At 51.7% G+C, this 10,893-nt stretch overlaps 2 protein-coding genes across 2 annotated transcripts; one reads left to right on the top strand and one right to left on the bottom strand.

The window, feature by feature from the left end:
- Positions 1-258: 258 nt before the first annotated feature.
- Positions 259-4,107, top strand: UHO2_04649 (uncharacterized protein; the record flags this gene model as incomplete). The annotated part of the gene is made up of 1 exon (XM_041554465.1): positions 259-4,107. The coding sequence occupies one exon, from the start codon at positions 259-261 to the stop codon at positions 4,105-4,107; it is 3,849 nt and encodes a 1,282-aa protein (XP_041410399.1).
- Positions 4,108-4,494: 387 nt separating this feature from the next.
- UHO2_04648 (uncharacterized protein) lies at positions 4,495-8,130 on the bottom strand (the record flags this gene model as incomplete). The annotated part of the gene is made up of 1 exon (XM_041554464.1): positions 4,495-8,130. The coding sequence occupies one exon, from the start codon at positions 8,128-8,130 to the stop codon at positions 4,495-4,497; it is 3,636 nt and encodes a 1,211-aa protein (XP_041410398.1).
- Positions 8,131-10,893: the final 2,763 nt, after the last annotated feature.

Raw genomic sequence — 10,893 nt, 5'->3', positions numbered from 1 at the left:
CATCGACACCACCACTCCTTCGTCAATACGCTCGGCCTCCATCATCACACGCCACTTCACCATCACAATGTCGCATACGACAGCACTCTAGCCCTTCCTCCTTGCCGTCACCGCTGCCATCCGCCGGTGCTCACCACCATAACCGCTAGAGCCTCTTTCAGATACCCATTACACACCCTCTAGACCTCTCAATACCACTACTGACGCTTCTGCTGCCATTCTGGCAAGCAGTCGCCCCGCTCTACCCCACCGCCTACCATGGTCAACTTCACATGCCCCCTCATCCCAGACAAGCCCTCCGATCCGAAACCCTTCTTCGAAAACGGCAATATCGATTTCAAAGCTCACGACGTCGGCTGGCTCATCTGCGGTATCATGACTCTTATCGCCACCATATCCTCTATGTGGCTCATATGGAAGCATCTCACCTACTACACCTGTCCTCAACAACAGCGTCATATCGTCCGCCTACTCATCATGGTTCCCATCTACGCCATCATCTCGTTCATGTCCTACCTCTTCTACCATGAAGCGCTCTACTACCAAACCATTCGCGACTGCTACGAAGCCGTCCTCGTCACTTCATTCTTCTACCTCATCCTCGCCTACACTGGTGACACGCCTGCCGAACAGCATGCAGTGTTCCGCAACGTCGAAATCAAGGATCGCTTCTGGGTCTGGCCGCTGGCTTCGTGGAAGTACAAGCCGGAAGGGCTACACTTTTTGTGGCTCATGAAGATCTGCGTTTTGCAGTACGCCATCTTCCGACCGCTCTGCACTTTTCTTGCTGTCGGCACAGAGTATTTTGGATATTACTGTTTGCATAGCTGGATGCCCTGGTTTACACACGTCTGGTGTGCGCTCATCATCAGCATCTCCGTCACTGTGGCTGTGTACTGTCTCATTCAGTTGTACATCCCCGTTCGCAAGCTCGTTGATCCTTACAAACCCATCCTCAAGTTCATCGCCATCAAGACAATCGTCTTTCTCACCTTCTGGCAAGACACTCTCCTCTCCTTCCTTGTCAGCTTCAACGTCATCAAACAAACCGAGTACTTCACCGGCGAACAGATTCAAGCTGGAATCAACGCTCTCTTGCAATGCTTTTGGATGATGCTTTTCGGCTTTATCCACATCAAGGCATTTAGCTATCTTCCATACCGACCCGAGGATCGCTCACGAACGACCTTGCGTGGTAAAGCAATGCTCGACTCGCTAGATTTCAGAGATTGGTTCTTTGAGATGAAAGAAAGCACGCGATACATGGCTGCTCGTAGCAAAGGTCGGAATTACACTCTTGCCGAAGACCTACGTGCTAAGCGTCACCAACATCTACTCAACGCCCTGGGCAAGGAGAGAAGCGCAAATCTGGATGCCCAAGTGGATATGGAGAAAGCCAACATGCCTACCTTTTGGAAGAATCCCGAAGATGCGCAGTTCTGGACGCCAGCTGACCAGTCTGATTCCCCATACGCGAGTAGCCAGGATGCAAAGTCTTCCTCACGCCCGAGCAACACGAGGAACGATGCTTATACCTCTCTTCCCAACCCACTAGGCCGCGGTAGATCTGCGAGACAAGCAAGCAAGACGTACGCCGACAAATCAGGAACAACAGCTTCACGCGACTCGCACGCTGCACGAGCAGCAGAGCTGCAAAGTCTCGTTGCTGAACTCGACCTACAGCATGTCGATCAGTCTATCGTTGGTGCTCAAGACCACGACTATGGATACCAGGATGAAAAGTACGAGCGAGCAGGCTTGATGCCCAGTGAACCAAGTTCGAGTAGATTCAACGGAAAGAAGGAGGTCGAGACGACAGAAGAGGAGCTGCATCCGGAACTGACGCAGTACCACACACCGACGGTCCAGCTTGCTAATGTTCCTTCGCTCAGTTACGACCACGATTTAGCTTCGAGTTCAGGCTTGGGAGGAGGCAAGAGGAGGGGCAAGGATCTCAGTGCGGTAGCCGAGGAGGAGGATGAAGCAGCGGCGGCGGGGCAGGGTCGTGTAGCTCCTGGTGTGGGTGCGTTTGGTATTGCTGCTTGGCTTGGATGGAATAGTCAACCTCAGCAACAACCTACTCATGCGGCAGCGGAAAGAGAATATTTCCTCCACCCCGGCGGCTCCTACGGCGCCAGAGTTGCAGCACATACCCCTGACGCTGAGGGCACAGGCTGGTGGCGAAACTACTGGGACCGAGTCTCCAACCCTGGCAGTCGCGAACCATCCATCGTCGGAATCGAAGAGGACGAAAAGCAACCTCTCACTACCGAGCGTCCAGCAGTCATGCGTCAAGTCACTGCCGCATCTTGGAGTATCGAACACCAACCCCACAACCACCACCACCACCAACAACGACCGCTTCCGCTTCCACAACCACCAGCACTCAAGATCAACACCCACTCTGCTGAGCGAAAAGGCGGCGAAGCAAGTGTCGATAGCACCACTTCCCCATCCTCCTCCTCCTCCCTCATTAGTCCGCATGTCAATTCTCCGCTCTCGAGACTGATCCAGACTTCTCGACACTCGTTCAGTTCGCCGAACCGGGATGAGATCAGGGAGCAGTCGCTTGCGGCAAATTCCCCTGCAAAACCTGCTGTTCCAGTTTCCAAACCAAGATCGCCGAAAGTGATTGTCGCACCTATCGCAACAAGACCGATGCTGGCAGCGAGGAACGCATCCATCGCTCCTTCATCGAACCAAGCTAGCCTCAGTCGTGTCGCCTCCACCACCACCAATACCAACACCGCTCGTAGGTCCGTTCCCGCTACCGCATCGAACAACGATTCCGCCGCTAGACAGATGGCAAACGAAATACTTAGTTCGGTGGATAACGAAAGTGGGAAAAAGCATCCAATTAAGTACGCTGATGCCCTCTTACCACCGCATGAGGCTCTCGAGGAGGAACTGTTGGAGGAAGGGAAGGTGGGATGGAAAAAGCTCGCCCCTGCTGTAGGTCCGAAGGGGAAGTTGGTGAACTTGGTATTGCCGAATCCGTTATCGCCTGCTAGGTTTCCTTATGGTCAGGAAGGGCCTGCTCCTCCTTCTAATTCTGCCCCAGAAAAGGAAGTTGCCGCTCCTGTGAGCAGGAGAGAGCCAAGCAATGGTGGAGGTACGCTGAAATGGGCCAACCAGCAACCGAGACCACTAAAACCCAAAGAAGAGCCTCTTTCCCTCCCCGATGTGAAAGCAAAGTTGCCCGAAGGAAAAGGTTTGATCACGGTCGGAGGAATGTCATTGGCCCAGCATAAAGCGCAGGCTCAGATGGAAGCTCATCAACGCTCATCCTCCTCCTCCGCCAACCCTACTTCTACTACACCAAATGCTTCAACCCCACCCAAATCGATCCTCACCTCTAAACCAGTGGGTGAAGGGAAATTGTTGCTGCCGGCTCCATCGAAACTTGCCACCACCGAAGCCGAAGATCCCTATCGTGCTACCTCAACCCACATCCGTCCCAGAACCAATCCCAAACCCAGAGCACCAGAAAGGGTGAGAGAGGGGGGAAGCGTAACAACTTCAGCCGAGACCAAGACTTCAATGACGACGGCTTTCCAAGTTGGGAGTATAGTCCCCACATCAGTCGTGCCGTTTGTTGCGCTAGGTAGTGCGTCGGGCGGTGGGTTGGGCGGCTACTATGATTCGATTCGATCCCAACATGGGCAGAGGGGGATAAGTGGAGCGGCTGGTGGACGAGCAAGTTTTATTCAAGCATCGGAGAGGCATTGTTATGTGCCAAGTTTGAGTGGGGTACGACCTGCGATGTTGCCTCCTCATCCAGCTCATCAACCACAACAGCAGTATCCATATGCACCTGGGCCGCAACAGCGGGGTCAAGGGAATGAATACTTGCCTCCGCATTTACGTCAGCCTCAGCAACAGCAGCAGTACGGACCACCATCAGTCAACGGTTCTCGGTTCCAACCTCACCCTCAACCACAGCCTTACCCCTCGCAACAGCAACTTCGATACTCCCACCCTCATCCACAACAGCCTCAACAACAGAGGGATTATGATGGACATGATTCCTCACCACGCCAATCCCATCGAGGACAAGGGCAGGGGCAAGGAAGGAGCCAGTTTCAGTATGAGTATTATCGAGACTGAAACCTCTCCTGCACGTCAATTTGTGATGTCTTTTGTTTTGTTTTGTTTTTGTTTTTCTTATTTTTTTTTTTATGATTTCATACGACGTTTCTTTCTGAAATGATACCTTTTTTAATGATACTAGCTCTAAGTTAGGTGCTGTTGAGAGTGATCAGAGCTTGTGTGTAGTGAAGACGAAGTGATGCGGTGCGGTTTCATGGCAGAGGATCGTTAAGAGCGTGAATGTGGGCAGGGGCGAATTTTGTGACCTCCTTTTTTATCGTTATTTTCAAGGGCGCTTTTTTTCCGGCACCCAATTCTTCTCAGTTCACACAGACATGGTGTTGTCAACGGTTACACTTCGATTTGCAATTCTACGCTCTGTTGTGCTGGTGCTATGCTGAATGTTTACGGATCGCTATCGATTCTCCCCCTACAACTACCACAAGTAAACCCGTTCCTTCCATCCCCACCGTTGCCTTTCGGAACCCTCCTAAACCCGGCAGTCAAACTCTTCATTTCATCTCTCCTAAGCAAATCATCAAATATCCTCATCCGTTTGTGCTCTTTGCCCAAAATGACCATACTTCTATGCATAGCCCACATTTTACCATTTTCGGAGTACTCGAAAGGATTGTCTGAATTACGTTCTATATCATCATATACTCGGTTGATGAGAGATTCGGTATCGGCAAAGGTGGAGTGGTATCCGTCATCTTCGTATGGATCGTAGTCTTCGAATGAATCGTAGTTGGGGTGTTCGTCTGCGTATTTGTAACTGTCGCTGGAGTTCGAGCTGATGTCTGAGGGAGTGGTGGAGGGGGTGGATGCGGAGGATATGCCAGAGGGGACAAGGTGGGGGCGAAGATGCGAGAGAGAGTATACGTCAATGTGTCGGTCTTGTTGGAAGTCGAGCCGGTCGGAGGAGGATGTGTAGAGAGGATCGTTTCGCATTGCTGTGAGGAAGTTATCCACCGTTTCATCTTCGCCCCCATCTCCTTCCCCTGCTGACTGCGATTGCGGTTGTGGATGCGATTGCTGAGGAGCATTACTCGTTGAGGCAACGGCTTCGTCCCCAGAGACATGGTCTTCATCATGAGACACAAGCTCGCCACGACGACGATGACGATGACGTTGACGCTGTTTTTCTCTTGTCGCCACATCTTCTGCTCGCATTCTTTGAATCGTTTCGCGCATCTGGTTCATCTCGCGCTCTTCACTCTCCCGAGATCGGCTTGGCGCAGAAGGACCATAGAGGGCTTCTTCGTTCGAGCTTGTACGGCGATATAGGTATTTGGATCCGGACGAGCTTGCTTCGCTGCTACTCAAGCTGACTGCACCTCCGGCAGCGTCATTCTGTGTTGAAGCCTGAATGTCGGGCTGTGCAGCTTCCATTGTTCGATTGTTGCCTTCGATCGAGACATTTTGTTGCGTGGCATTGTCGTTCTCTGCTGTCGTCTGGATCTCGTTCTCTGCAGCATCTACAGCGTCGTCCTGGTCGGTTTCGGGCGCGGCGTCAGTATCCGAGGTCTGAACTGGCTGTTGAGTACCCACGGGGAGGCGTGCGGTCAAAGCCTCCTGGAACAGTCCAAGTTCTTCATCTCGCATTTCGGAATCGGAGATGTCATTGGTGTTGACCGAGTCGCGTTCATCTGAGCTATCCGTAGCATGCCCGAGATCAACAAAGGGGGTGTCGTCATCGGAGTCGAAATCGGCTGCGGCAACGACTGCGATTGCGGCGAGCTGATTCTTGGCAGCAGACTCCATGATAGCGTCGAGTTGACCTTCGGCGGCTTGTTCTGCTGCTTCGCCTTGGAGCTGGGGTGTTGCATCATCCTGCATCGAGCCGTCAGATTCACTTTGCGAATCATCGGAATCTGCATCATCAGAGTCGCTGTCATCGTCTTCATCCTCCTCAGTGCTTCCATCATCATCAGCGTCGGAGTCATCATCACTACCAGCCAGTTGACGAGCATACGAACGAGCACGAGCCCTCGCACCAAAGCCAATTACCAAAGGAATACGATCCATACCACCAGCGACCCCGAATGCATCATCATCTTCATCTTCATCATAGTCCTCCTCGGAATCCTCGTCAATGAGAGCGGCATTAGTAGGAGGCAAAAGCATGCGTGGTCGAGTCCCACCCTTTTCGCGCTCATTCCGATCCCATCTCGGAGGACGCAGCTCGACCGCACTGAGCAAGGAAGCCGAATGGATACCTATATCGGAGGTAATGCCAGCAGTCAGGATCAGCGGCAAAGTAGGGTGGATGAGCGCTGTGTTGATAATGCTTCGACCGCCGCAAAGCACGTGGGCGAACTGTTTGAGTCTGGCTGGGCGTACGATGCTTGGAGCACGCAAAATGGAGCCGGCACAGTAGGCCACTTCAGAGTCGTGATCCACCAGCTCCTCTGGTACCAAATCCAGATCGCTGTCGCCATCGTCGTCATTATTGTCGCCGCCGTTGCCACGAAGCTCTGCGTTCTGGGTCGGCCCCGAAGCCTCGGATGCAGCCAACTTGGGTGTCTTGTCTTGCGCCTGTGGATGCAATTGCGCTGTATCATGAAGCCACTTCTCCCGGTTGACGTACTCGCGTTGAAGCACAAGCTCATCTCTGGAAGGGATAGCGAAAACATAAGCACGGAAGTCATCGCTACCGATCGCATAGTGCAGCTTCCCTGTTTGGTTTTCAAGCCCAAAAGAGCCATGCTTGATAGTGCAGCAAGACGATAGCTTCTTTGGTGCCGAGGGGGTATCTTCGGGAATGCCAAGCCACTCGCAGTAGCCGTCATCGATAGGATCAGGTACGACAGTAGACTCGAGTGTGGCGAGTGGGTCAGGGTCGTTGACGGCATAGATGGTAGGATGGTAGCGCGAAATGCTCGAAGCCAGGAAGCGACCCTGTGGGTCGAAACAAACACTGTTGGTCTCTGCAGCAGCAGCGATGAGACCTCGAGTAGAAGAGTTCTGCATCAAAGCAGTGTGATACCTGACGACGGCATCTTTGTTCGTAAGAGGTCGTTGCTCGTCTGAGCCGAAGCACTGACGAACGTCGTAGAGGCGAGTACTGCCAGTGATGCGGCCGCAAGTGGCTGCTGCAAAAGTGTTGCCATCAGAGGTGTTGGGATTCCACTGGACAGAGGAAAAGCCAGCAACGGCATCGGAGCGTGCTGCAGCAACGGCCTCGTGGGAAATACGAATGTCGATCAACTTCAAGTTGCCACTATCGTCGCAGCTGAGCAACAGGTTGGGATTGGTAGGATGAGCTGAGATCTCGGGAACCGAATCGTCGTGTCCACCTATGGAACTGGGATTGAGGGGCGACCTTGGCTCAGGTTTCATCGGGACGGTGCCACGAATGGAAAGGCTGGAATGCTCGACATCGTAGTAGAGAATCTGACTGTCGTTGCCTGTGGAGAAGAGATACTTGTTCTGTGCAGCCCATGATAGCGAAAAGATGTTGGACTGGTGGCCATGAAGGATAACGAGGGGCACTTGCTCCTGCTCGTCGGAGAGATCGACAAACATGTCTCGAATGTGAATCTGGCAGTCATCACCTCCACTGGCGAGGTATCTGCCTTGGTCGCGAGAGAAGGCAAGCGCATTGACACAGGAGAGGTGGCCATCGAAGGAGTTGCGGGATAGAAATTGCGACTTGTTGATGTGGAATTGGAGGGCGGAATGTCGATTGCCGAGAGCCTGTGCTAGAGTATGAGTATTGCCGTAAAAGGGCAAACGAGGTGCAGAGATAGCTTCGCAGGGAAGACCTGAACGGATGAAGAAAGGAGCGTCGAGATGTGGTACGACATGCGAGTGTGCGTTATCGGATACATTGTCGGGATCTATTGTATCGCCGTAGAGGTCGGCGACTGCAACGCCATGTCGCCAGACCTGGACGATATCTTCTCTCTTGTTATCTGAGATACTTGCTGCAGCGTTCTCAGCGGTCGTGCTCTTGGCTCGAGAAGACTTGATGCTGCCACTCTGTGCAGCTGATGCTTGGGCATCGCCAGAGTATGGCCGCTTGCGGGTTGTTACCATTTTCTCGACAATTGGCGGTAATTCGTGAGCGGAAGGCGAAGATGAGCTCCGAGCTTCGTGCTCAGCGTGGGACAGTCGTCATCGCCTTGTCGCGAGAGTATGTGCGATCAGTGTGATACGCAGCTCTGTCCTCGCTTCGCTGCAGCCACAAATGGAGATGATGTGAGTAGGTGAATGCGAAAGATGACAGTTGGTCTGTGAGCGAAAAACGTGAGCACCAGGTCGACAAAGTCCGAGTTCCGAGTTCCGAAGCAGTTGAAGATGCGTTGGCATTCCAACGGGATTCACGGGGTCTGCGGAGCACAAGCGAGACATCGATAAAGCAGAGCTGCATATAGACAGCATGCATGTGGGATGTATAAGCATTACCATAGCAACACTCAGGAGTAGTACAGGAGGTGACAACTCAGGGGTGATATGAGGAGTGGCTCATCACAGTCCAGCATGTATTGGAGGCAATGATCAAGTATATATATGCTCACATACATAACATCCATTGATAGAAATGATAAGCATTCAAGAAGTCATATGCCTGTGATCAAGAGCTTGTTAGTAGCTCAAGACAGCATACTGGACTTTGTGATCTTCAATTGATTAAGAGTCTGAAGCTCTATCAACCAAGCCAAGGAACCCATCAACAACTATGGTAGAAGAAACTGAAACTCAAGCTGTTGCAAGCAGGGCCAAAGGAGGTGGAAAGGGTAAGGCCATACAACCATGAGTTGTCAATAATGAGGCCACCAACAAGACAGAGACTGAGGTGATTGATGATGATGCCAATGAAGAAACCAATTCTGACTCCAACCTCAACAGTGGTGGCAAGCAATACAACTTCTGCACCTTGGCAAAACTACATGAGCCAGTGCCCAAACTTACATCACACAAATACTACAGTTGGAATGCCCATATCAAGTCTTTCCTCCAATGTGTCCCTCATGCTATGAAACACCTCAAGGGAGTGTATGACAAGAAGCACCCCAAGTGGAACCACACATTTGATGACACCTTGATGAATGCATTGTGCAGCACCATTGACACTACTGGGGAATACAATGTCAATTACTTGATCCTTGACATCATCAGGGAGCACCATACATTCCATCAGGTCTGGAAGAAGATTGAGAATGGACTCACCAACAAAGCCACCACCACCTCTCACCAAAATGCACTCATCGCTCATTTAGGTGAGCTTAGGATGTTCAACTCTGATGCCTGAAAGCTCATCCAGGAAATCAGGCCCATCCAGACAGAGAGCAGCCTGCTGGGAAAACCATTTGCCAATGACACCCTGTTCTCTAACTTACAGAAGTGCACTATTTGCCACCAGATGTACAAAGAGACCATTGCCACCATTAGCCAGCTCACCTTCAGCACCCTTGCTACTGCCTTGACCACTCAGCAGTTGGCAATCAAGAGTAACCCCATGTCATGGGCCTGAATGCTCAAGAAGCAGGAGGGTCACTGGTTCATATGGAAGGAGCACAAGTATTGAAGATCTAGTCGATACCATTAGAGAGCATGGTCATAGTGCAGTCTCCATGGAGACCATGGACTCCTACAGACTCACATGCAAAGGAGGACCAAGCCATATGCGAGGAGGGCCAGGCACAGCCACAAGGAGGACCAAGCTGAAGGAGCAGGCACAGCCACGAAGAGGACCAAGTTCAAGGAGCATGCAGATGGTTACCACTCAGGGGCTCGAGAGACAAGAGTCAAAGGAACTGTCACCAGTCAAAGGACAAGGAGCAGTGTATAGGACACTGGCAAGCAGGTCCTGAGGAGAAGGAGCAGTGTATAGGGAACCAGCAAGCAGGTCCTGAGGAGGAGGAGCAGTGTTGAAGGAGTCGACACCACTCAGGAGGCACAAGGGTGCCAAGCAAGCAGGATAGCAAGGAGGAGGAGCAGTGTCAAAGGAGTCGACACAGCTCAAGAGGCACAGGAGTGCCAAGCAGGAGAGGCCCCTGAACAGTACTCGATGAAGAAGGTACTCTCTGGAGAGAGAGCAGGAGCAGCATCGCTGGCGATGCCATGAAGAGGTATATAACCATGCTTTCTCATCATCAAAGGTCGAGTGGATCCTCATCCACTCTACACAACCATCATAACTAGTTATCACTTCAGCATAAGTATATATTAGTTGCAGTCAGCATAGCAGCAATCTATCAAGGTTGCTCCTCATCATAGTGTGTGTGTTGTATCACCACTACCTGACATCTGAAGGCAGTTCATAGCAAACCAGCAGTCCGGATATAGATAGAACCGAAGGCAGTAGTCCACTGCGGTCCAGGGATCACTTCAAGCATCAAGTCAACACACTGGACACTTGTGTTGACACCACCAACCTTATCACCAACACCATCAACCTCATTACCATCACTCACCAACCTTATCACTGACACCATCAACCTCATCATCATCAACACTCACACCAGACCTTGGTGTCATCATAACCTACATATTGATATTGATCATGCCAAGCTACCCCTGAACAGAGTGTCCACAGAGGTCAGCCAAAACCTACGATAGTATATACAATGAATGCCACCTGCTGTCATTGTGCAACTTGATAGTCACCAAACAACTAGCTCGTCGAGACCGATACTGAGACAATAGCTGTTGCACAGTTTGATAGCCACCAAGTATCTCGACAGACCAACCTGGGTTTCAGGCGCGAGACCCCTGACAAGTGGCAAGTGGCTTAGGTTAATTAGTAGGAACCTCCCCTGTGGCCTTGGCATCATACTCTGTATCCCTGGGTAATCC

Source organism: Ustilago hordei (assembly GCF_900519145.1).
Source record: "Ustilago hordei strain Uho2 genome assembly, contig: UHO2_contig_10, whole genome shotgun sequence".
NCBI classification, from domain to species: Eukaryota; Fungi; Basidiomycota; class Ustilaginomycetes; order Ustilaginales; family Ustilaginaceae; genus Ustilago; species Ustilago hordei.
This window is presented reverse-complemented; position numbering and strand designations above follow the sequence as displayed.